The 26,570-nt window shown below is 45.9% G+C and overlaps 2 protein-coding genes across 8 annotated transcripts in view; one reads left to right on the plus strand and one right to left on the minus strand.

Moving 5' to 3' along the window:
• Window positions 1-7,753, plus strand: part of MCF2 (MCF.2 cell line derived transforming sequence) — a 70,873-nt gene extending 63,120 nt beyond the window's left edge. For 5 of the 7 annotated variants that reach the window (XM_083722733.1, XM_083722734.1, XM_083722732.1 and 2 more), the window contains 2 exons: window positions 1,769-1,869; window positions 5,280-7,753. In XM_083722733.1, coding sequence (XP_083578859.1) covers window positions 1,769-1,869; window positions 5,280-5,320 — 142 coding nt within the window. In that variant the 3' untranslated portion in view covers window positions 5,321-7,753. The remainder of the gene's footprint in view (window positions 1-1,768; window positions 1,870-5,279) is intronic. The other 2 variants (XR_014560305.1, XR_014560306.1) reach the window with 1 other exon arrangement.
• Window positions 7,754-7,811: 58 nt separating this feature from the next.
• Window positions 7,812-19,960, minus strand: LOC310836948 (coagulation factor IX-like). Its single transcript, XM_083722963.1, has 8 exons — window positions 19,828-19,960; window positions 15,395-15,558; window positions 14,424-14,448; window positions 13,017-13,130; window positions 12,299-12,427; window positions 10,778-10,992; window positions 9,440-9,554; window positions 7,812-9,062 (listed from the first exon to the last, which is right to left on the minus strand). Exons 1-8 carry the CDS (start codon window positions 19,892-19,894, stop codon window positions 8,512-8,514), a joined length of 1,380 nt encoding a protein of 459 aa, XP_083579089.1. The 5' UTR covers window positions 19,895-19,960; the 3' UTR covers window positions 7,812-8,511.
• Window positions 19,961-26,570: the final 6,610 nt, after the last annotated feature.

A 26,570-nucleotide genomic window follows, 5' to 3' on the forward strand; every position in this document is an offset into this window, starting at 1 on the left:
ACTCAGCAGAGAAAGTGATGAGGACAAAACCAGAATTAGTTGGCTCAGACAGTCCTTGGCTCTGGCACCACCTGCTGTTGGACTCCAGCCTTACACCATACCAATCCCAATGGGTGCCATCCACAACTAACAAATGTTATTTTTTAAAGAAACTAATTGTTTTTGAGACTAACACATTTTATTAGCTTTATTAGACTACAGGCCGCTTCATGGTGTGCTCCTCATTTGCTAAATACATACTTTGATTGATTATTTGGTTGTTTAATTCCTATATTTAAAATATCTTCCTGTACACAATTTCTTGTGTACAGGAAATTGAAGCAGTCCTTCCTCAGGTTGTCCACAGCTGTGTCCCATTCACCTTCACTCTTCACACTGAGTTCCAAGTGCAAGAGGTTGGTTGAATTTACTCACAACACACACACACACATATCATACATACGTAGATAGTAGGTAGGTAGATAGATGAGAGACTCGAGTTAAATAGGAATGGAATTCAAAAGCACAGCCGGTGAGAATTCAACCAGCTCAATGCTGTGCTAAGCAAACCTTCAGCAATTAAACTTAGCATTGGTGATGAAAATGGCAATATAATTTGAGCTCAAGTGGCTTAGAATAGAGATAAAAGCTTCCTGTTTCACTACCATTGTTAAATTACTCAGCAGTGCTGAAAGATTATTGTTCTTTCACCAGTTATTGTCAACACTCTACACACTTATAATAATTTTCCCCAGCCACTCTGGGCGGCTTCCAGCACGTATTAAAAATAGTAATAAAATGTCAAACATTAAAAACTTCCCAATACAGTCATACCTCGGGTTACAGACGCTTCAGGTTGTGCGATTTCGGGTTGCGCACTGTGCCGAACCCGGAAGTACCGGAGCTGGTTACTTCCAGGTTTTGGTGCAGAAGTGCTAAATCACACTTTGCACATGCACAGAAGCCCCGAACCACAACCCGCGCATGCGCACACACGGCGCTGCAGGTTGCAAACGTACTTCCCGCACTGATCATGTTTGCAACCCGAGCATCCACTGTACAGGGCTGCTTTCAGATGTCTTCTAAAAGTTGTGTAGTTCTTTATCTCCTTGACACCTGATGGCTCTAACTGGGTTGCCACAGACTGTAACATGCTGTTGACATTTAACTCTGTGCTTTACATACCCCACCCACCTCCTTGTGTATTCATTCACTTGGCAAATGATATCCCACTCCATAGGAAACTAGAGCTCAATGTTGTCTCCCCCAAATTTCCAGCGCTGCCTGGAGATACCAAGGAGTGAACCTGGGATCTTTTGCATGCCCTCCAAGTGCTCTACCATTGAGCTATGGCCCTTGCCTTATGGATCTGGGCTGTAGTCTTATGAACATAAGAAGAGCAAGGCCAAAGGCCCATCTAAGCCAGCTTCCTGACCTCACAGTGGCCAACCAGGTTCCTGAAATAGAAATCAGCAAGGAGGACATGAGTACCTTGGCCTCCTCCCCACTTGTGCACTGTGGTAACTGGTATTCAGAGGCATGCTTCCTCTAACAATGGTGTTAGCACAACACCATCTTGGCTCATAGCCATTGGTTGCCTTGTCTTTCATGAGCCTAAGAATGTAAATCCACAAAAGCTTATGCCATAATAATGAGTTAGCCTTTAAGGTGCCATAAAACTGTGCTTTAGTTTGGTCGTCCTGCGTTCTGTGTATAGATAGGCAAACATTGGTTTTCTTGTACACCTTTCTAATGCATATTTTTTTCTTTTCTTTTATCATCTTAAAAGGCTGGTCAAAAACCTCAACCGAAGAAAAGAAGGTTGGGTGCCTATCAATAGTTTGCAAATCATTCTCGGGGACTGCCGTGTTCGCCATTCCCGAGATGCAGGTATCCTGTGATGATGAGCATATATATATATATGTGTGTATCTCACTCTGAACTGTTTTGGAACTGGAATCTGCAGGAGTTTGGAGGCACTGGCTGCTTTGCATTGGCTGCTTGCTTAGAGGAAATCCTGGCTTTCGCCACAGTTTTTTTGAATTACGCTGAGCAGGGGAGAAAAATCAATTATCTGAATTGCTTCGAAAAGTTATCAGTAGTATGATACAATCTTTCCCCTCTCCTTTTCATTTGCTTATTTTGATTTTACTTCTTGCAAATATGGAACTGCCTAATAATAATAATTAATAATAATAATAATAATAATGGTAATAAGTGCTAAAGGCAGGAGACTTAACATCTAATCCAGGCGAACATGTAATCACTTAACAACTAACCACCAGGACACACTTGTTCCCTGGTTCATGAGAGGGCTGTTCAAGCCCTCTAGTGTGCAGAACCTGCACACACACATTTTCCTCTAATGAGGACTAGGAACATGCTGGCTCATTCAAAATGACAGCTAATACATTCAGCTAAGATTCTGTGTGAAAAACCTGATTCTACGTAAAAAGGCTGGACTTTTCATCCATGCTCCAGTAATGGCCACACATTCCTCTGCACTCAGTTAATTGCAGGTTATTTTCTTCTTTCTGAGTAGAAAAAATATATTTGATCCAGTGCTAATATTAATATCAAGTGACAGAGGATGGGAGGAGGCAGAGACCTGTGGGTCTCGGAAAGGGAGTAGCATTCAACAGAGAGGCATATCTGAAATCCTTCACCTCTTGTCCAGAACCCTTGTTTCTAATGGGACACCTTTTGTTTACTCCCCAGTTCTTTTCCTCTTACGATTCAGGGCCTTTTGTTGTCACTTGGGCACACTGTCTCTTTTGAAACAAGGGTTCATTTGTCAATTTGTTGTTTTTTACACTGGGAGAGGATAAAGTGCAGACAAAAGCCAGGAGATAATGGTTGCATTAGGACATAAACCTAAACAGTTGTTTAGCATTAGGAGAACAAGCACTTCCCCTCACTTCCAACATGACCCTGAGGAAGAAGAGATCCAAAGTCTTCACTTCCATTTTAAATTAACCACTGTTTAGTGGTTCACACAAATCCTAAATTGTGTTTATCTTAATTATAGTTAGTCGAAGCGAGCCAGCTTCATAAACCACGGTTTGAAGTTGACTAGTTTCAACTAACCCATAATTAGGATTAATCACTGTTTGTCTGCATGTAGATTACATGGTCAGATATTTTTTAAAAATCTAAAATGGAAGAAAAAGTTTCCAAACCTCACCTTGTCGCTATCCTGGGTTAGAGGGCAGACAGAGGAGAGAGATTTGCAAGGTTCACTGCAGCTCATTCTTGTAATGCTAAACTATGGTATAGCCTTGAATCCAAACCAATCCACCTAAGACTTCTTTATCTGAGATTTTCCTACGTTCAAGTTAAATTCCTGGGATCTCCTCTTTAAAGGATTAGGTAATATGTAATACGAAAGACTTCTGCCTGAGACTATAGGGAGCCTGTCAGAGCAGGCGATGCTGGTTATATAGATATATGGGCAGTGTCTACACATCAAAGTAAGCCATAGCCCACAGTTTACCATGCACAAGCAAATCTTACCAGCTCCACTCTTCCCCACTAGCATGTGGGGAAAACAAGACACAATTGCTGGCTTGCCATTACACCTGAACCAAAGAACCATGATTCCATTCGCTCATGCAAAGTAGGATTGATAAGCTAAGAGCAAATCTTGGTTTATCTAAACCAGTGCTTTTCAAACTTAGGTCTCCAGCTGTCGTTGGACTCCCATCATCCCTGACCACTGGTCCTGCTAGCTAGGGATGAAAGGAGTTGTAGTCCAACAACAGCTGGAGACCCAAGTTTGAAGAAAGACTGATCTAAATGCTTTGTTTGGAGTGAAACAAGCCATAACCATTGGCTTGGATACAGCTTTAAGCAGGGAAGAATAAAATGGGCTCAGTTGGCTCATAGTAGACACAGTAAGCTAGCCTGGTGTGTCATGGCAAGAGTATCACACTGAGACCTTGGAGACCAGGGTTTAAATCCCTACTCAGCCATGAAGCTCACTGGGTGGCCTCCTAGCCTACCTTACAGGGTTGTTGTGAGCATAAAATGGGGAGAGGGGGAAGCACACACAGCACCTTAAGCTCCTTGAGGAAAAGGTGGGAATATAATAAAAAGCAAATGGCTTGTTCTGCTGGCCAAAATGTGGCTGGTTCCTTACCTGCTGTAAAGCAGTCTCTCATGTCCACGTGCTTTATACTCCATCCTTTATATCATATTCAACCAAGAAGTAGCACTTTTAATAAGAGATCTCTCCCCCCCCCCCTTAACTTCTTGGTCTATTCTGCTTTCAAATGAATTTTTGCACGCTGCGTTAATTCCATGCTTCCATGTCTTTGTGGCCTGGCATCTCAAAGTCATAGTTCTCACTTAAACGGTCATAGTTCGAAATGAATCCCACCTTATTATTTTTTATGCCAAAGAATGCACAAATGCTGCAGATTGCCTAATCTTGCCTAGAATCGCCAAAAGAAAAAAAGTTGAGCTAACACCTGATTCGTAAACCAGGGCCTGTAACCTTGACAAATACGTTGTAAGATATGTCCAGAATTCAAGGCACCTAAGAAAGAAAGTATGACCAGCTTGATGGCATCTCAGTGGGAATATTGGGTCTGTTCCCTCTGGTAACTGACAGCTGTTAATAGGCCAGTTTGGTGCCAGTTTATTAAATCTCTGATAAGAGTTTTGTTTATTGGCAGGATCTTGGCCAATAGCTTTGTGTTAACAAAGTGAACCTGCCTTTTAGCTGGTGTTTGGTGGTTTGGAATTGGGTTAGGGGAGGGGTTGCACCCAACACCAGTTCTACTCAGTGTAGACCCATTGAAATGAATGGACATGATGAACCTAGGTCCATTAATTGCGCTGGGTCTGTCCTGAGCAGCTGGAGACAACTATGGGTTTATTTCCACTTTTCACAAGTGTGCTGGATAACATTTAGCAATTATCGAGGGGCTTGGTGGGGGTGGTGTTCAGGGAAAGGAATTGTAGCAGAACCTCAACCAGTCAAATTGCAAAGCTATTTAAATGCACTGGACTGCACTCTTTATGCACTTTAAGTTGCGTGTCTATGTAGCCTTAATGATTTGTGACTTGTCCGTGGAATGCAAAGTTGCTGAACTGAGTTTTCTCTTATTTGTTTGTTCTTGCTGGCTTTTGGAACAGAAGGCAGCCTGCCTCTGGCCAGCTTGTTCCTTTCCATAAGTGTCCTACGCTGCCTTGTGCTTTCGGGAATGGAGGAGTTATAAGCTGCATGGTCGTGAGAACCTATGTATTCTTGGAATACGCTCCTCTTAATGCTAATGTTGCTCTCTGTTGCTTTATAGACGCTGCTGTGTATAAGACGAGAAAGCTAAGCTCTCCCTGAATTTAAAGGGAGAACTCATATCATGTCATGTTTGAATGCTGCAGTGGCGATTTGAAGTGGTTGTTCAAGAGGGAGGACTTACCAATGGCTGGAGATCCACCTCTCTATCTGTCATCCATCAACATTTGCAGCACATCACAGCTCCATCGACATTCCCCATGGCCATCAGTAGAAGTCATTTTTGTTTTTTTGGCATATTTAATTCCCACCTCCTTCCACCAGTGGAAAATAGGGTACCATTTTGTTTTCACATGAAGTGGACTTTCCCCGTCCTCTCCATGGCATCCATTGAACTACATTCAATAACTAATTGGGTGGTTTCTTTTGCCTTTATTAAGATGCCTGATGCTTCCTCTTGAAGATGTGTTTCCCAACCACACGTCACTGCGGTTGGCTGCACTTTCCTATGTTCAGTTGGGTCTAGACCACATAGTCACAATAAGCTGTTTTCTAGTTCATTGGTTGTTGCCCCTCTGGAACAGGCATGAATATATCTCAACAACATATGACCATCTTTCAGGCTGGATGATGCAATACTCTTGCTAAGGAGTGGAATCTCCTTTTGCACTAAGGTTCTGATCCAGAGCCCAGGGTGGTTCAAGATCATATTTGACAACTCAAGATTGTCAAAACACCAATTGGGTTCCCTGGAGTTCCTGGGTGATCTAGTAAGTGTCCAAGTTTACATTGTGATTTTTTGGGGAACACACGTGCCATAACTGAGTTCAGTGTCCCTGTTTGCACTAAAAAAGCAATGTTCTTCTTTGTGCTAAGACTGTAATCTTCAGCATTCTTATTGAGAATGACGTGATGCTGGAATGGAGGAGAGAGAGTATGTCCCCTCTCTTTCATTCTTTTTAAAATGAAGTTTACATAATTTATTTCCTGTTGTGCTTCTTCATTCTATCTCTGCCCTTAGCATTCATGTGTCCATACAGGTAGTTCTATGTAATGTGTGTAATTCAAATTTCACATGGGAACAATAAACACAGGGTAGGTGTTGTGACCTCACTACTCACAACGGCTCAAGACAGGCGTTTGGTTGCATGCCTGCAAACGAGAACTGATACAGTCTCGGTAAGCTGCAGTTAATATTATTATTTCTTACGCACCACAATGTGAAGGGGAGAAACACATTTTTTTAAAAAAAATCAGACTTGGCTTTCTGAACCACAGATTCCAAGCTTGTACTGCCACAGTGCATTAGCACACATTTCATCAGCCTAATCATGCAGTGTTTCTCAAACTTGGGTCCCCAGCCATTGTTGGATTACAACTCCCATCATCCCTGATTACTGGTCGTGCTAGCTAGGAATGATGGGTGTTGTAGTCTAACAACAGCTGGGGACATAAGTTCGAAAAACACTGGTAATGTGTGTATTGGGGGCGGGGATAGTTTCTCTCCTCCAACCATCCATTTCATTGTCACCTCTAATGCTAATATTTACTGTGTGATATATTAGTTGGCTGAATCTCCTTCACTGGCGTTTTTTAAATAGAGGTTAGATGGCCATCTTTCAGGGATTCTTTAGCTGCAATTCCTGCATTGCAAGGCAGTTGGACTACATCAGTATTTTTCAAACTTGTGTACCCAGCTGTTTTTAGACTACAACTCCCATCATCGGTGGCTAGCAGGACCAGTGGTCAGGGACGATGGGGGAGAAACAGCTAGAGACCCAAGTCTGGGAAACACTGGACTAGGTGATGGTTTGGGTCCCTTCTGACTCTACAATTCTCTTGTTCTGTTCAGTGCCATTTGTTGGCTTGTTCACCACTCTGCAAGAAAACGACACCGTAGAATGAATGGCAGGATCCTAGAATATGCCGGCCCCTTGTGAGAATTCCAAATGGGCTGTTTTAACAGATATTCTATAAAGCACCACCCAAAGTTACATTAGTTACTAGTTAGATATAAAATGGGTTCCTTTTTTCTTTACTCTTTACTGTAGATTACGGCCATATAGAAGCCAGTCATGCTGTGGAGATCACTTTTGAAAAACCAAACAACCCAAACCTTCACACCTAAATACTTTGTCTTGGCAACCACAACACACCTTGGCCTTTCAATTGTGTCTTTCTAGTTCTGAATTGTGCACTATTTTATTTATGAAGCTGGCTAGTTCTGCAAGCCTGAATGTACAGTCTTAAGCTACAACCTGCACCCACTGACCTGGGAATAAGATCCGCTGGGCTTATTTCTGAGTAGACACATTTAGGATTGTACCCTTAGGACTTTGGAAAAATTTGCACAAATCTTTGACGACACCTTAAGAGTAGCCAGGTTTACCACTTGAGCTGTAAAATGTATATCAAAACTAAACCAGAAGGGTTTCTGCCCTGCCTAGAAATTATACTGTAAATGTACTTGTAAAAATGTGTTAAATCTATATTTAAAAAGAATTATAAACATTGTTAAATAAAATATATATATATATGAGACATTTTCATTTTGTGTGGAGTTTTATGCTGCTTGAAGTAACAACAGAGGAGCTTTTTACATTGTATTTTATTTGCAGTTTCATAATAAACACACTGAATGCTGATTGCATTCTAATGTACCCGCTGTGCTAATTTTCCACAATACATTTAAAATCTTGTGTTTTACTCTTAAACACCATAGGTAGGGATGTGGCTTGTTTGAAATTCCCGCAGCCGTGATAATTAACATTAGTTTTAGTAATCCAAGCCAAATATTCTACCCATTGCCCAACACTACCTCTAGGTAGCAATTCCTTTGTAAACGCTTTTCTAAAAGATGTGTGCTCAGTTGTGTTTCATTTTGTGAAACTATTTCAAAAAAGGGGGGGCTTAGGAGGGGGTTTATATGTGTTGTCCCCTTCCCCCAATCATATGTTTCTTTGGAATACATTTCAGCAAGGATGGACAAATCAGTCATTTTCAATTTCTCCCTGTTTCTCATTTATTCCCAATCTTAAAATAGTTTTCCACACCTCTAATTTGCAGTCTCTTTGGGGGCAGGGATTCCTTATGAAAATCCACCAGCATTTTAATGCTGATTTCATTTCTCGTTTTTTAAAAATGTTATTTTCTTGAATATATATTTGCCATTTCCATGCAAATATTACCCTACTGCACAGGTACTTTTGGCTGGAGATAACTGCTTTGGAAAATTTGAAGAAATGCAAATCTAAAAGGATTTTCAAAACTTCTCCCCCTATCACAGCTCTGGGTCAATTTGCATTCAAACTCGTCATGTCTTTTATCCACTTAATGTATTTTGAAACTCTGGTGTAGACGCCATATTTGCCCTTTTTCGCACACTCCTCCCCCCAGCTGGTTATCCCCGTTAGGAACCAGGTGCCTTCAATGTCTGCGGTGTAAGGGCCCCCGCTGTCCCCTTGGCATGTATCCTTCTCTTCATCTGAGTAGCCAGCACAGAACATGTTGGGCAAGATGGGGTACCTGGTGCTCCTTAGGCAGGTTGGCCGGTCAATGTATTTCACTTTGAGAACCTGTAGGATGCTAGCCAGCCTTCCTTGGAACGCCAGCTTCCCCCAGCCACTCACAGTGCCAACGCTGTGCTTGAGCAGGCTGTTGGTGAACTCTTTGTCCGCGATGCAAATGGGAACGGCATACTGGTTGAACTCCAGCGGCGAGTCCAGCTCAAGAAGGGCAATGTCATTGTGGTACTTGTTGCTAGCGTTGTAGGTTGGGTGGGGGACCGTTCTGATCACCCGGCGACGCTGTTCAGTGCCATCATCGATGTTGACGTTATGCTCACCTGATTAAGAGCCAAAGCATCCTTTTAAAATAATGATGATGATGATGATGATGATAATAATAATAATAATAATAATAATAATGATGATGGAAGAGGGGGCTGATCCATTAGAGCACATAGGGGCACTGCCCCCCCCAACCTCAGCCAGCCCCCCCATCTGCTTGCCTTCATGTTTGATGTCATGGGCTAGTTGGACGCAGAGGAACGGTGGGAGGAACCACAGGTATTTTCCAGAACCAAAACCTGGCCTCACCTTGGATTTTTCTCTTCCTACCACCTCATTTCTGTAAATACCCCTGAGGTTCCCCATCCCTGCTCTGGCAAAAATATGGCAAGGAGGAACACAGCGCTCGCACAAACATTACTCCGTGACTTACCTGCCACAACAGTGTGAGGCACATACTCAAGGCAGTGGGCTGCAGTGACGATCCATCTTTCATTGACGATTGAGCCTCCACAGAATCCTTTCTGCTCTTCGTTGAGGATATAAACCTGCATGCAGAGAAGGCTGGACTAGACCATGGGAAATTTATATAACCAGCCTAGAGACCCACTCAACTTTGGGCGAGACTCATTTTCAAAGGGAAGGTGAAGGTTGCCTGATAGCAAAGAACAGGACTATGAGGAGGGGGCTTGCAGAACTGTGTGTACAGCATGTCTGTCGTCTACGTTACTGGGACATATGTGCTATGGTTTGGGCACCCTGGGAAACAGCACACCATTGGTCCAATCCAGAAAGGCTATGGAAATTTTACATGCAGAAGTGATTTTGACCATAGCTACACTGTGTGAGTGCCCCCGGACACAGAGAGATGCTTGCCTCTCTTGATAGTTACCAGGATGTGATCGCTGGCACCCTACGAAAGGGAAAATACCTATAGATCTATGTATGTTAGAAATCATGTGAGTTGGGTGGTTGATGTGCATATCAACCAGCTGTTCTACACATTCACTGTGCCTCATGGAGAATGTGCCCATGAGAAGGGTACACATTGCCTGGCAAATACGCACACTCTCAAACAGGACTTGTGGAATGTGCACATCTGAACAGCATTTTGTACATTGTCCATACAATATCTAGTCTCTCCAAGAAGCATCTGCTTCTAGTTCAGAGGTGGGCAGTCCCTTGCCCACAGGCCATTATCTGACTTCATGTGACTTGGGGACATTGACAAAATGTGTCTGGAATTGTCCTTTCTCCCTTGCAAATGTCAACAGTAATTGAATTTCAGACACTCGCTGTCACCTTAAATATAACAAAGAGCTTTGTCTCACCTCGAGGACTAATCCATCTTACTGTGGCCCTAAACTAAGGAGCGGAACAGAGAAAAGAAATGAGTTTGTACATTTGATGAGTAACTTTCCCTTGATTTCAGCTGTGCTGAGTGGGCGACTGGTTTGTTTCAGAGTGAGAAAGGTTAGCTGTAGGAGTTGCTTCCCTCCTCCTACATTAGTTAAAGCCCAGTGTTCATTACAGCAGGCATGGCCAACATGGTGCCCTCCAGATGTTGGTGGACTACAATTCCCATCTGCCCCAAGGAAGCATTCCAATGGTGAGGGGTGATGGGAGTTGCAGCACATCAACATTTGGAAGGAACCACAGTGGCTACTGCTGCCTTAGAAAGATAAAGTATTTCGTAATTTCCTGATGGCGAACAAGAAGTTGCAAGGTTAGGCCCCCCCAGATGACAAAGCAACCATGGCAACTACAGTACCTGCCAAGGAATCTCCCCTTTCTTGCTGTCCATGCCACCAACCACTCGAATTCTGGCTCCTATTTTGGAAACAACCTGGGTGGCGTTGTCTCCTGACTCCTCCTCAAGGTCATCAGTAGTGTTGGTGAGCAACCAGTCGTCAAATGTATTTGGCATTGAGCGGGTGAGCTTCTTTACTGCCTCTTGAGCTGTGACCTTTCCGCATGGGAAGGGCACTGGGGGAAACAAAATAAGAAGAAGACAACACCCCTGCCTCTGACAGAGGGGACTCTGGCCCACAACAGCATTGCAGACAATTGCCTCTTGCTTAGTAATGACTTGCTGGTTTTGACACTGTACTCAGTAGGCAAGGATTAGTTACTTTGGCTGACTTCTGGTAGCTCAGGGCAAAGGTTTCTTTGAGCAGCCTTTTCCATCAAGCAGCCTTCCCCAATCAGATGTCCTCTAGTGGCTGGACCCTGGAGGAGAACCATATGGTAGCTATATGGAAGCCAGGAACTGGGACTCGGAACTGGAGGCTAGGCCAAGTTTTGGAAGGACTGTTTTGGAGGAAGAGGCTTGCAGCCCTATGGAGATTCCGCCTCCCCACACTCCACAAGGGGCTTTGCATGTCCTGTGCTTGGGGAACACAGTGCCTGCAAAGATTTTCTTGTCTAACGCTGCCCTATCCCACAGGAAAGGTAGGTGGGTGTAGCTTGGCCAAAATGGCCTTGTGGGTCAAATGGGAAGGTTGATGGGACAAATCTAGTTCATGCCTTACAGGTTTTAAAAATAGAACAGCCACAGCCCACTAGAATTGATGAAACAGATGAGTGTATGTTCTAGTGTGAAGGTAGCAAGCACTTATTGGAGAGTACCCATTCCACCCAATCTTAAATACCATATTTTTCGCCCCATAGGATGCACCGGCCCATAGGACGCACCAAGTTTTTTTGGGGGGAAATAAAGGGGGGAAAATTATTTTCCCCCCAGGCGCTTGTGGGGCCGGCAGTGGGGAGAAGCGCTCTTCTCCCTGCCGCCCGCCTTCAGACCAGGTCCAGGGACAGTGGGAAGACACGCTGTGCCTCCCCGCTGTCCCCGGAGCTTGCGGGGCTGGCGGCGGGGAGAAGCACGCATCTCCCCACCGTCAGCCTCCAAACCACATTGGGAGACAGCGGGATGGCAACGTTCTGCCTCCCCGCTGTCCCTCGACCTTGTGGGGCTGGCGCTGGGGCTCTCCTAAAGCCTGGAGAGCGAGAGGGGTCGGTGCACACCGACCCCTCTCACTCTCCAGGCTTCAGCGAAAGCCTGCATTTGCCCCATAGCACCCACACACATTTCCCCTTCATTTTTGGAGGGGAAAAAGTGTGTCCTATAGGGCGAAAAATACGGTACATCAAATAGAAGGAATGTGCATTTTTTTTATTTTGGTGGAACATGTGTCCATGACAGGAATAGAGGCCTGAAATATTAAATATGTAGAGTGTGTGGGAGATTTACAGCTCAAAACTTTAATAAAGCTGTAACAAAAAGGAGACTTACCTGTTGGCTCACAGCTCCTCTGATCATCCTGAAGCCTATAGCCAGAAGCACAGGAACAGGATGCTTTCCCTCCTGGGCCATTCTTACAAAACTGTTTACAACCTCCATTCTTTGTGGAGCAAGTAGCATCTGATTGCAATGGGGTAAAGGGAATCAAATTTAATCATGGGTTAAGAGCAGAAGAGGGCTGTGGAGGGTGGAGAACGTGGAGACAATGAAGAAGTCCCATCACTGATCAACATTAAGGGATGGTTCACACAGGAAAACTTACAAAATGACTTCAGCATTTATGTTTCTACTAGGGCCTGCCATTGCTGCTCATGTTGCTCGCCAACCCCGCCAAACATCTCACCCCATTGCCAACCACAACCCCTTTTATGCCTTGCCCAAAAGACCCCTCCCCTCAAAGCTTGTCCCCAAAGTCCTCCTCCATCCCTTCACAGCTCTCTGGGAAGAGGATTTGATTGTTAAACCACTCTGACAACTGTAGCTTTGAAGGGGTATAGGGGTTTCCCAACAACTCTCAGCACCCTTAACAGACGACAGCTCCCAGAATTCTTTGGGGTAGCCTTGGCTGCTTAAAGTGGTGCCGTACAGCTTTAAAAGTGCAGTGCAGATAGGACCTTTGACACACTACCATACTTGGCAATGGTTGGTTGCTTAACACCCTCTTGATTTATGGCATTGTGCAACAGAGACAGACTCCCTCTTAACATACCTAATTCACAGTTCCTTCCTTCATAACCACCCAGACACCAGCATATGTAGTTACTGATATCATCTTCACACCGACCTCCGTTCAAACAGGGGTTTGAGTCACACTGGTTTCCGTCTTGGAAAAGAAGGAAATGTAATAGGAACTTGCATTATCCAACAGTTGCATTGCTATTTACACATCTTTATCATGCATAAGCAAAAAAGTCGGGGTGGAGGGAGTGTTAGGGTAGGGGTAGTATCTCGGGGGGGGGGGGAGCAAATTGTGCTTCTTCTTCTGGGGACGTTTATCCACCTTCAGTCCCCAACTTGCACTCAGCCTTCACCTGTAGCTCCTAAGAGCTGCCAGCAAGAGGGACCATTAGTGTGTCTCTACTAATTTGAAGCTAGTCAGGCCTCTGTAACATGCAGGGCGACGAACAGGGCTTCTCTACATTATTTCAGAGATGAAACTGGGAGAGGAAGGCTCAGTATCCTAGAGCCAAGTTGTTGAAGGCTTGTAGACCAGCATAAGAGCCTTGAACTTGGCCTAGGAGACTATGGGCAGTCAGTACAAATATTTTTGCAAGGCTGCCTGCCCCTAACAGAAGTCTTGCCACTGCATTCTTCACCAGCTGGAGGTTCCACACCTGTCCCAACACAGCCCCACATAAAGTGCATTGCTGCAATAATCCAGTATCAAGGATTATTATCTCAATTCAAATACAGCAGTAGACCCAGGAAGCTATTTTCTACAAAGCCAGATCATGGGTCTATTTAGCTCGGCACTGTCTACCCTGCCTTGCAGTTGCTCTCTAGAGTTTCAGACCCACCTGCAGATGTCATGAACTGAACAAGGAACCTTTGGCATGGACTCTACCAAAGAGCCATAAAAAGGGAGGGGGTGGGAGAGAGAGATGGGGAATTAACATCTTACAGGTAGAAATTAATGGATTCCCCCAGTTTTCTTTTATTGTTCTTTCCAATATGCTGGTTTCTTTCGGGTTCTGCTCTTCTGCATTCCAGAATGTTAGCGACAGACCTTATGCATGCAACTGTACAGCAGTATGCTAAAAGCAAACACACACCTAGGTCCAGACAGAGGGGAGGCCATATGGACAACTTGGCCCGGGTCTCCGATTCCAAAGGGGGCCTCGGTCAGCATATTTATATACTTATAAGACTTCAGTTATCCCCAGGGTGAAAAGGGGGGAGGCACCTTATCTACCTGGCCCGGGTCTCTGTCTGGCTCTGCAAGGCCCTGCACACACACACCCCCACACCCCCACACAGAGTGCCCTAAAACTCAGGAGTCAATCATTTCCCATTTACTGGCCCTTTCCATGATTCCAGTTGGAATGCAACTGTGTCATTTTGAGAATAAAGTACTGCAATGCAATTGAAATGTCTTTTTTAAAAAAAGCCTACTTACCAAGGTATACCTTCCAGAATTCCAGCTGCAAGAAATATGGTAAAGCTGAATTCAAATGAAAATGAAAGCAGCAAAGCAAGTAACATATATAAGCCATCTATATAACATTTATATAATGATCCAGACCCAGCACCGATTTGTGGGTTCAAATCATGCACAAGGGTGATGTCAATGCCTTTAACCCATGACTGAGTACATAACAAACTCCTTCTAATCATCTACAGTTGGAAATAATCAGGATAGTGCATTCACAGAGAACCCACATCTTATGTTTTTTGCTGTGGAAGTCAGCTTCTATTTTCATTTCAAAAGAAAACCAGGATTCTAGTCCTCATTGCTGCCAAACTAAGGTATCCTTTAAAGTCTGAGGTGTTGTGCCTACCATAAGTGCAAAAGCTAAACTGGCAGCTAAATATGCTTTTCAGAAGCCAATGAAGGGTTAAAGCCCTTCTCACTCCCTATCCCAGCAAAATAATAATTGTGCAAAAAAGTAAAAGTGGCAGAATGTGCAAAATAAGGGGACTCACATACATCTACTTTGTCTGTAGGCCACAAAATTTTCTAAGTACAGAATTTGGATACCTTGGCACAGAATCATAGAGTTCACTGAGATTTACTAAAGAGGTTTGGTAAAGCACACTAAGGCTGCTGTACATACTTACCTGCTAAAAAGCCCCACTGAACTCAGTGAGATCACACTAGTGGAACCTTTCTCACATACACACATTTTGGGAGGGGTTGTTCTTTCTAACTTGCAACAAACTATGGGAGAATTTCTCCTCCTGTTGGGAGAAATTCAGTTAAATAGTCCAACCCGCTCAGGAAAAAGAAAAAAATTATCTGCCTGTCAGTAGGATTAATAATTTCACAAGACTCCTTGCAAACAGCTCTAGATTGCATAGCAGGTTCTTTTTTCAATTGCACACCCATGGTGAAGTTCTAGATCTCGCATTCTAAAAACTGGAACTCACCGTTTTCTCATCATTTTCAAATACTTCTCTTGCTTCCTCATAGCTGCATCTTTCTTCCTGGCACTCGCGCTCGAGGTTTCCTTGAACCATTTCTTCCAGCCGCCCAGAATTGTACCTTTTGTAGCGTGGCAAAACGGCATTGGCCTCATCCTGCTTTATAAAAACTTCAAGTTGCAAAGAAGCAACAGGTCAGAGAGCGAAATGAACAAAAGAATTAACTGGAATAGTAACTACCCAGGGTCCCTGGGACAATTGATGGCTTTTGAAAGCCATGGCTGTTTGGATGCTTGGATGTTCTTGAAGTTGAGACTTGGTGGTAAACAGAAAAAGCCAAGAGGTTCACCACTCAAATCTCACCACAGCCACAAATTCACCTGGATGGATGTAGGCAAGACATTATTACAGCCAGTTTGGTGCCACGGGTAGAGTGTTAGACTAAGACCTGGTTTCAAATCCCAACTGAGATGTTGTTTGCAGATGATGCAGTCCTGACAGTGTACTCTGAGGAAGTTTTCCAGAGACTCATCAACTGTTTTGCCCATGCCTGCCTTGAGTTCGGTCTCACCATCAGCCTGATGAAGACCAGCCTCTTGGGTCAGGACACTGCCAGCACACTAGGTATCAGCATTGGTGATCACACCCTTGAGGTGGTAGACAATTTTGTCTACCTGTCTAACCTTTCCATGAACCCTGAACTAGACAAGTTCAATGGCTCACCTCTCCAAAAGGATATGGGAGAATGTGATGACCAATACCAAGATGAAGGTCTACCAGGCTTGTGCAGGGAGCACACAGCTTTATAGTCACGGGCAATTTACACCTGCTAGGAGAAACGCCTCAATGCTTTCCATATGTGCTGTGTCAGGAAGATTTTGGGCATCACATGGTAGAAACAAGTATCAGGCAATATGTGTCCACATTCTCAGCATGTTCACACTCTTGTCTCAGCAACGTCTATGCTTGCTTGGTCATGTACACAGAATGGAGGATGGAGGGATCCCCACCCTTGCAGACACAGTGCCTGGAGACAGACAGTCAGTTTGTGCATCTACAGCAAAGACCATAGGAGAAATGGCTGCTGGGAGGGCACAGAGAGACGAAAAACCATGATTCATCTGCACCAGTGAAACCAGACACCCCACTGCAATAAAATTTTTTGGTGTCTATAGCTGCAGCAGGCACTGTAACTCTTCAACAGTTTTGATTTCACCCCTGAAGGTGTCCCAAGACAGATGGATGCAAACACCAACAATGCTACCCTAGCTTACAGTTGTGTTGTACGGATTACTGAGGCTGAGTGCAGTAAAATGAGGTGGAAGAAGACCAGCCCAATCTAGTTCAGAATGCAGACTGGAGATACAAGTTCAGACTGCTCCTATGTGTCAAAAATGCTCTGCAAGTAGAAAGCAACTCCATCAGGCTGGGAGATTCTAGTGCAGCCACTTCGCTTCAGTGTTGGCCTTCTGGTTGCAGAGAGTTTGCAACACCGAGGAGTGTTGAAAATGCAAACCTGTGACATCCATTCCATGAGTGGAGAAATATTTTTGCCTCAGGGGCTGCATCCCTCATAGGCAACTTTCTAGGGGCCACATGTAAGTGGTGGGTGGAGTCAGAGGAAAAATGGGTGGAGCAAAATATGTGATTTCCCTTTTTAAAGGGGGATGCATTCAACTGGATTCCTCTCTCCATCCACTCTGACAAGCAAAAGGCATGATTGCAATTCAAGGACACATTCCAGCCAGGCAGAAACATTCAAGGGCAAGGCTGGTGAGTGGTGGAGCCTGGGGAAGAATCTGAGAGCCGAATTGAGAGACAAGGGGGGCTGCATTTGCCCCCATCCAGGCCTGAGGTTCTCCGCTGCTTGAGAGAAGTGTTTTCCTTCTTGAAATGGGGTAGATAAAAATGCTACACCTGACCCTCTCACCCCGCCCCCTCCAAATTGGCTGTATAACAGCATTGTCTTCTTAGGGTTACCATATGTCCGGAATTTTCCAGACATAGCCAGTATTCAGCACCTCCACCCCAAAGGAGCATTTGGGGGGAAATCGCTTAAATGTCCAGGAAGATCTGGCCACGTGGCAGCAATAAAAACGCATTTCTGTTTTTGTTGAAATTTCACAAAAAAGCCCGCAACAACTTCTTTGGCAAAACAAAAACAAAACAAAACCCACCAAAAACTTTGTCAAGAAAAGCTTAACAACTTTTTGAAATATGGCAACCCGGTTTCGGAAACAGAGGGATGGTTGCACATATCATAAGCATGATAAAGGTAAAGGTACCCCTGCCCGTAGGGGCCAGTCTTGCCAGACTCTGGGGTTGTGCGCCCATCTCACTCAAGAGGCCAGGGGCCAGCGCTGTCCGAAGACACTTCCGGGTCACATGGCCAGCGTGACATCGCTGCTCTGGCGAGCCAGAGCTGCACACGGAAACGCCGTTTACCTTCCCGCTAGAAAGCGGTCCCTATTTATCTACTTGCACCCGAGGGTGCTTTCGAACTGCTAGGTTGGCAGGCGCTGGGACTGAGCAACGGGAGCGCACCCCGCCGCGGGGATTCGCTCCCGTTGCTCAGTCCCAGCGCCTGCCAACCTAGCAGTTCGAAAGCACCCTCGGGTGCAAGTAGATACAAACTATTAAAAACAGAACTGTCACACTCCAAGGCAGTTGGCCATACAGAAATCCTATTGAAGGAGGCTCCCTCAGGCCCTGTATTCCCTGCTCTCACTAAGGTAATAATTAAACTCCCAGTTGTGACCTATGACTTATTTGCCAAAGCTAAGGAATGAGCCACACAGCTAGTTATGTGGTCATTCATACCATTGATTTCAGTGGAACAAGTTCAAGCAAGAGCTTAACTTGTCCATCAAAATTCATCAAAAGCCACAGGACTTAAACGTGTATAACTCTGGCTGAATTGTGCTTGAAGTATGCAGCTGGATGCACATCCTGAAAAAGGAAGCTTCAAAGTACATTTTATGAATATATATTTTTACTGTACTCCTAATCTATTCCATAAACAAGGTTTGAATCAGCTGCCAAATGTGAAATAACCACACAAAATAATATTCATTTTTTAAGGTGAACTCCCTGTAAATATCCCAAATTGCATTTTAAATATCTGTTCAGGCTTATATGCCAAATGTGGAAATAATTATATTCATTTTCATTCATCATTATTTGTCTATGCAATGTTGTTTTTTTATTATTATTACATTCCACCTTTCCTCCAAGGAGTTCAAGGTGGCACACATAGTTCTCCCACTTGTTTTATCTGCACAACAACCCTTTGAGGTAGGTTAGGCTGAGATTGAGTGACTGACTCCAAGGTCACCCAGTGAGCTTCACGGCTGATAGGAGATTTGAACCCTGGTCTCCCAGGTCTTAGTCCAACACTCTAAACACAACACTGTAGCCTCTGGTTAATTGGAACTGTCACAATTTCTTCTTCCTTGTTTAATCTATTTAAATTAATTGTTTTTTCTTCTGCTGGAACCCAGGACTCCAGCTGGTGCAGAAGGCAGCGGCCAGACTGCTGAAGAGGGCATCTGATGGATATCATGAGGCACCATTGTTAAAACATTTTCATTGGCTGCCCATCTACTACCGAGCCACGTTCAAGTTCCTTTAATAATTTGCAAAGCCCTGAACAGGTAAAGTACCTAAGCGACTACCTGAACCCTTATATCCCAACTTGATCACCAAGATCGTCTGCAGGAATGCAGTTGAGTCAGAGAGGCTCATTTGAAAAGAGGAAAATCAGCCTTCCTTGTCATCAGCTGAATCCTGTGGAATACTCTGCCCCTAGTGATTCAACAGGTACCTTCTGTTTCAACGTTTAAATGCTTCCTGAAATTTTTCTTTGGTCACAGGTTTATGAAGGCAGTTAGGAATACATCTTTCTATGACAGTTTGCTGATTTCTGGTTTCAACTTTTTTTTAACATGGTTTTTGTAGCAGCCTTCTTTTTGTACAATTGCAAACAGCTCTGATATTTTTGTAATGAATAGTGGTATATAAATATATATATGTTTTAATAAATACACATCAAAAAAATATACAGTGCAAGTATCATTTTTAAAAAACGAAAGCACATTAAAATTATCAACAAATCATAGCTACTCATAAAACAGTAGCCAGGTGCTAAATCGTATCTGTCAAAATGTGCACCGAGATATTGCATTTCTTAATTTAACTACACTGTGAACTGAAGGCTATATGAAGCCACCACCACCCCTCAGTTCTTTAAATTAATGAAAGTTGGGTCAACAGATGTTATTCCTCTGGCAACTACATTAAAAAAAGAAAAAGATCCTATACATAAAAAACATTTGACAAGAGTGAAATGTTTCTCCTCCCTTGTAAATTATTGATTGCATATCTGCCTCCTGGACCCTGGTCTCATTTCAAGTGACTCATTCAGTTTAAAATGAACCCACCTGCACATTCGCCACAGAGGTGACATCCCAGGAGACAGATGGCCAGCACGAAGAAGCTGTTTGCCATTTTCTTAAAAGCAGCGCATCTGCTTTGCTAGCAATGTATTGTGGACCAGGAGCCACCAGTTTAAGGGGTCCAAAGGGCAAGTACATATTTGTTTTGTTTTGGGCTCAGCTTTGAGGTCATCTTCTAAAAGGAAGTCCTTGGGTGGACACCTCCGGAAGTTTCTAAAATGGCTTCCCCTATATTGAAACACCAGTTTCAGCATGGCCATGACATAAAACCTCACAGAAAAAGGGCTAGGGTCTCTGAAAATCAGGGCTGGGGAATCTTTTCTCAGGCCAAATACCAGATTCTTTGCTAGGTAACTTTCCAAGGCCCACATGCAAATGGTGGGCAGGGCTGGTGGCCAAAGTGGGTGGGGCAGTGGATGCAAATTTTACCTATGCAAAGTACGTTGGTTTCTACACTTTCTTTCCCAAATGAAACCAGTGTAGGCAGGGAATAGAAGTAAGGAGAAGCATGGCAGTCTTCAGACCAGTCTTTGCTGATCTGGTGTCTCCCACCAACCCCAGCCAGCACAGGGGTCAGGAGAGTTGCCATTCTGCAGCACCTGGAGGGCACCAGGTTGGTGGGGCTCACAGAGAACCCAAAGTGAGTTTTCATTCTCTTGGCTTGTGAGTCAATAAGGTCTATAAGCCATAGGCACTGGAGTAGACGCATTTGAGTCAACTCTTAGGGGCTGAAGTCCCTCCAATAAAATACTTGAGGGCCCCCCAAAATTGATGGGCATTGCCATTCAAATGATGTGTGTGTGTGTGTGTGTGCGCGCGCGCACTGCGTCTTGTCATCAATTACTTGCCCCCATCTCCTCCTCAACATTGCTGCATCATCGGGCATCAACAGCTCAGAAGGATAGAGAGGGGAAAGGAAGACTGCCATTCTTCTCCTTACTTCTATTCCCTACCTACGCAGGTTTCATTTGGGAAAGAATGGGATGATAAACTGAGTATTTCTCAAATAAATGGAGCAGCACTGCCATTCCCCCTTTCTTGATCCCAGTAATCCAAATATGTAGCATGCTGATCTCAGCACTTCAGAAGGAATAAGCTTGAAATCTCTGTCTTGGGCCCTATTTGCGCTATACATTTAAAGAAGTATTATGCCACTCTAAGAGAGAGATGCCTCCCCCTCAAGGAGATGATTCCCCCTGGGAACTATAGTGTGTTAAGGGTGCTGAGAGTAGTTAGGAGGCCTCTATTTACAGAGCTGTAAACCTCAGAGTGCCCTGGGAACAGGAATTGACCGCTCTGAGAATTGTAGTTTTATGGGAGGGGAATAGTGGGGAGTCTACAAACAACACTTAGCACCCTTAACAATCTACAGTTCCCAGTATTCTTTGGGTGAAGCCATGACTGTTTAAAGTGGACTGATGGTGCTTTAAATGTATAGTGCACATGGAGCTTTAGACTAAATCTGTGAGCCACCTCATAGCTTTAACTAATTATTCTACTGTTGTGTTTATTATCATTTCCCCTCATGCAACCAACTCCTAGCAAGTGTAGCCTTTTACCTGAGGAAGAACTCCAGAGAATCCAGAAGTATGTTGTGTTTTTTGTGACTTTTTGGTTGGACCTAATAAAGGTGTTGGGACGCGGGTGGCGCTGCGGGTTAAACCACAGAGCCTAGGACTTGCCTATCAGAAAGTCAGCGGTTCAAATCCCCGCGACGCGGTGAGCTCCCGTTGCTCTGTCCCTGATCCTGCCAGCCTAGCAGTTCAAAAGCATGTCAAAGTGCAAGTAGATAAATAGGTACCGCTCCAGCGGGAAGGTAAACGGCGTTTCCGTGCGCTGCTCTGGTTTGCCAGAAGTGGCTTAGTCATGCCGGCCACATGACCCAGAAGCTGTACGCCGGCTCCCTCGGCCAGTAAAGCGAGATGAGCGCCGCAACCCCAGAATCAGTCACAACTGGACCTAATGGTCAGAGGTCCCTTTACCTTTTTAATAAAGGTGTTACCAGCTGCTGGCTGACTGACTTTCCTTCTTATTGATGTGCATGGCTGCCTTTGTTCTTTTTAGTTTACTTTCTGCTTTTTGCACAGCACACATGCTGCAACAGAGGTCAAAATCTACATTTGCACCAAACAGCAATGTTCCTGTCTGCAGTAAGGCTGTACTCTTTGGTTATCTTAATTATTTAAGCTTGCATTGGGGTAGAATGGTCCTACCCCATTAATTAATTTACATAATTCATTACTTTTTTGTGTGCAAAGCTTATCTGCGATGGCATCAATAAACCGAGAAAGTGCTGTGTCGAGACTGAAGGCAGAATCCAAGACAGGGATTTGTGCAGGAGTTGCCAACCTTCTTAAGTCAATAGGCATATTTGGATTTTTTGGGTGAGTGCTACGTGCACCACCCTGATTACTCAGCTTCTTCCCAGGAGAAACAGAACGAGAGAAGTTGTGCATGCACACCCATTGCTTTTCCAAGTGATCTGACTAAAAGTAGAATTAATCATGGGCTTTGAAAAGCACCTGTAAATGTCATGACCTCTGAATCTAGCAGCTGCCAAGGCTTGTGAGTCAGGAGCTGCAGACATTTCAGTGAAGGGACTCAACGACATTAGTAAAAAAACCTAAACAAACCCCAGCATTATAATCATGCAACACCAGATGGCACTGAAGAGCACAAAACATTTCTAGGCGATTTTATGTAGGAATTTTTTCCTTTTGTTATAACGATTTGATTTATAACTTATTTATAGTGTGTGCTTTTCCTTGTGTTTATATCCACCCAAGGAATCAGACCAGGTGCTGGGCTGTGAGTCTGCTGGTGGAACAGGAGCTGAAGCTTATTGTCAGGGGTTCAGAAGGAGAGACACAGGAGGGGGAGCAAATGGAGAGTGAGGAGGAGGAGTACGAGGGGGGCGCAGGCAGTGACAGTGGCCAGAGTTATTCCACAAGCCTCTCTAGCGAATCGGAGGACTCACAGAAGGGAGCGCCGGTGGCCAGAGCAAGGGAGATTCCAAGGGAGAAACCTCAAGAGGGAGGGGCCAGCGGGGAGTCTCTGAACAGCAGCTGGAGATCAGGGCCAGCGTCTCCACCAAAGCGCAGTGGGGAGGGGGAGTCCCAGGAGTCGGGACCAGTGTCCTCACCACCAGAGGGAGGAGAGGAGTCAGGTTTGGCAACACCCACATCAGGAAGCGGGGAAACGGTCAGAAGGAAAGTCACCGGCTGGGCGCGCGCGCCAAGTTCAAATGTACAGGAGCGCGGCACAGCGGGGAGCCCGGGAAGGGAGCCAGGTCCTAAAGCCCGCCGGAGGGAGGGGCAAGACTCAGGAGGCTCCGCGTCAGAGGAGTCCAGGAAGGAGGGAACCCCAGAGGGCAGAAGGACCCAACGCAGGAAAGAGCAGCGCAAGAGGTGGAGCCAGGCTAGAATCTTAAACTGGTGTGGGTGGAGCAGTGAGTCAGAGGGGACTTAGCCGGTCTAGCGTTAAGACGTGGGCCTGCGCGCCCAGAGCTTGGAAATGGAAACTAAACTTCAATAAAGACTTTTGTATATAATATCCACTGGGCGTTGGTCCTCTGTGAGCTGGGACCTAGCGGCAGTCCTGACAGTAAGTCCCCTCTCCATTTTCACCAATTTTGCAACCTCGTGGAGTGCGGGAAAGCAGCGAGGGGTGAAGATTGGTGCTTCGCGAGCTCACGAAAAACAGGGAAATGACTACCGAAGAGAGGATAGCGAGTTTGCAAAACGCAGTGACGCAGTTGACTGCAGAAATTGCGGCTTCCAGAAAGAAAGAACAGGAAGCAGCTGCTGCCTGCCAGGATCTGCGAACCAGGTTAGAAGTGCTAAGTACACAGAGGCTACCAGCCACCAGACCAGAAGGGATTGGGCTGGGAAACAGAGGAGGGAGCCTGGTATCTCACTTCAATGGGGACCTGCAGGAGTATCCTAACTTCAGAGCAGATGTGATTTATACATTGCAGCTGCTTGACAAAGACTTTAAAAATGAGGGAGAGAAAGTGGGATTTATTATTTCGCATTTGCGGGGGGAGGCAAAATCGTGGCTGCGCAATCTATGGAGAGACAAGGATCCAGCCCTCCAAAATGCGGCTGCCTTCATTAAAGTGATGGATGCGTGTTTTTTATCTGAGATTGATGTGGATATCGCTAGGAGGGAGATTCACGGACTAAGACAAGGTAAAGCCACTGTGAGGCAATATCATGCACGTTTTTTCGGATTGGTGAATGTACTAGCCTGGGAGAAAGAATCGCCTGCCGTCAGAGACCTGTTCTGGGAGGGGTTGAGCGGAGCTGTGAAAGATGAGATCGCAAGGGGGGGAAGACCCCAAACCACCAAGGAAGTGGTGGAACGGGCACTCTCCATTGGGGTTCGGTTGGAAGGACGCCCTTGGGGCAGGGAGGAAGGGCATTTGGGACGCACGCCAGCGAAAGGACTGCCTCCCTTCCCCAAGGAGGCGGCGCGCGCTCGATCCATGCCTCCGCTGGGAGGGGGAGAGGAGCCGATGGAGATAGGTGGTGCTAAGGCTCACTCCACAGTCGGAGCCCTAACTCCGGGAGCAGTCCAGATGAAGCCTCCTAGAGGAACCAGGAAGTGCTACATCTGCGACAGTGCTCAGCATATGGCAAAAGAGTGTCCCCAGCGGTTTCACAAGCATACTGCAGCCGCAGCGACAGTAACAGACGCAATTCAGCAGAGGGAGTCGCAGCAGGAAAACTCCACTGTCTGGCTGGAGATGGCGTCTCTGGGGACCAGCCAGACAAGTCAGTGAAGCAATCCCCAGGGATCTTACAGCCCACCGACCCCCTCCCACCCAAACCAGTAGTGCAGCTCACCGCATCCCTTCAGCTCCCCAATGGGCTACTGGTGGAAATTCCCATCACCGTAGACTCGGGGAGCAATGCAGATTTTATAGACATGCAGTTCCTCCAGCAACATGGCATAGCCCTTCTGCCAGCGGCGGTACCTCTGAAAGTCGTCACAGTGGACGGCAGGGAGCTACTGGGAGGGCAAGTGCTACAGCAGACGCCGCCAATGGTGATGCGCATTGGAAACCACCGTGAGGTCATCAGCTTCAACGTCACCCGCCTGTCAGACACGCCCATAGTGTTGGGAATGAGTTGGCTGGATAGGCACAGCCCGGCATTAGCTTGGTACCAGCGGCAACTGACCTTCGGCTCCTCTTACTGCGCAGAACACTGCATCCTGGCGGACTTGGAAGATGAGGGGCACGAGGATGGACCACAGCTGAACTTGGGCATGTTGCAAGCGGTGCCTAACAAATACAAGGAGTTTTTGGAGGTCTTCTGCGAGAAAGAGGCGGATAAGCTGCCACCCCACAGACCCTACGACTGCAAGATCGACCTCCTGCCCGGGGCGACGCTCCCGACGGGGAAACTGTACTCCATGTCTGAGGATGAATTGCAAGAGCTCAGGGAGTTCATAGATCACAACCTGAAGCGGGGATTCATCCGGGAGTCCAAGGCGGCAGGAGGCAGTCCCGTGTTCTTTGTAAAGAAGCGGGACACGCCCCAAAAGAGGCTGGTCGTTGATTTCCGCTTCTTGAACCTCAAGACCAAGCCCTCAGCATTCCCTATGCCCAAGATCGATGACCTGCTGGCGACGGTGAGGAAGGGTCGCATCTTTACCAAGTTGGATCTGCGCGGAGCGTACAATCTCATTCGCGTACGGGAAGGCGACGAGTGGAAAACAACCATGTTTACGCCGCTGGGCACTTATGAATACAGAGTTATGCCTTTTGGATTAAAAAATGGTTCCCACTGCTTTCAAGCCTTCATGCATCATGTCTTGGCGGGTCTCCTCTACAAGAAGTGCGTCTGCTTCCTGGATGACATCCTAATCTTCTCGGAATCGCCGGAGGCTCACGAGAGAGATGTTAGGGAAGTTCTGCAGAGGCTGCGGGAGCACAGGCTGTACGCCAAGCTGGAGAAGTGCCAGTTCGACAAGACGGAGGTGGATTTCTTGGGCTACAAACTGTCCGACAAGGGACTGGCTATGGACGGTGCCAAGGTACGTGCAGTACTGGATTGGAAGAGCCCACGCAATAGGAAGGAAGTACAGAGGTTTGTCGGTTTTGCCAACTTTTATCGCAAGTTCATCAAGGGTTTCGCCATGCAGACAGCGGCCATCACCGACACCCTCAGTTCCAAGAAGAAGAGGTTCATCTGGACGGAGCAGGCAGAGCAGTCCTTTCAGAAGCTCAAGCAGCTCTTCGCTTCCGAAGAGAACCTACTGCACGTAAATCCCAGCAGGCCCATGAGAGTGGAGACGGACGCCTCAGACAGGGCCGTGGGAGCCGTTCTGTTGCAGCAAGACCACCAGGGGGACTGGAGGCCGTGCGCTTTCTACTCCAGAAAACTCAGCAAAGCGGAGCAGAACTACACCATTTGGGACAGGGAGTTGCTGGCCATACATGCAGCCTTCAAGGCGTGGCGGCACTTCCTCGTCGGAGCCAAGCACACGGTGCAGGTCCGCACAGACCATAAGAACTTGGAGTACTGGCGCACGGCGAGGTTCCTGAACCAGCGACACATCCGCTGGGCGGAGTTCTTTGCAGATTTCGACTTCAGAATTGAGTACATCCCAGGAAACAGCAACGTCTTGGCGGACGCGCTGTCCAGAAAACCGCAGTATCTGGAGGCAGAGGCACCGGCGGCGGCCAAGCACATTTTCACACCACAGGCGTGGGCATGCGC

The sequence above is a fragment of the Podarcis gaigeae genome, assembly GCF_964106915.1.
Source record: "Podarcis gaigeae genome assembly, chromosome: Z".
NCBI lineage: Eukaryota > Metazoa > Chordata > Lepidosauria > Squamata > Lacertidae > Podarcis > Podarcis gaigeae.

Coding starts and splice junctions, on each gene's coding strand:
- LOC310836948 (XM_083722963.1), bottom strand. CDS start 19,894: ATGGCAAACAGCTTCTTCGTGCTGGCCATCTGTCTCCTGGGATGTCAC. Junction 14,449..15,394: donor TTGAAAATGATGAGAAAACG/GTGAGTTCCAGT, acceptor TATTTCTTGCAG/CTGGAATTCTGGAAGGTATA. Junction 10,993..12,298: donor GAGGAGCTGTGAGCCAACAG/GTAAGTCTCCTT, acceptor TGTTTCCCCCAG/TGCCCTTCCCATGCGGAAAG.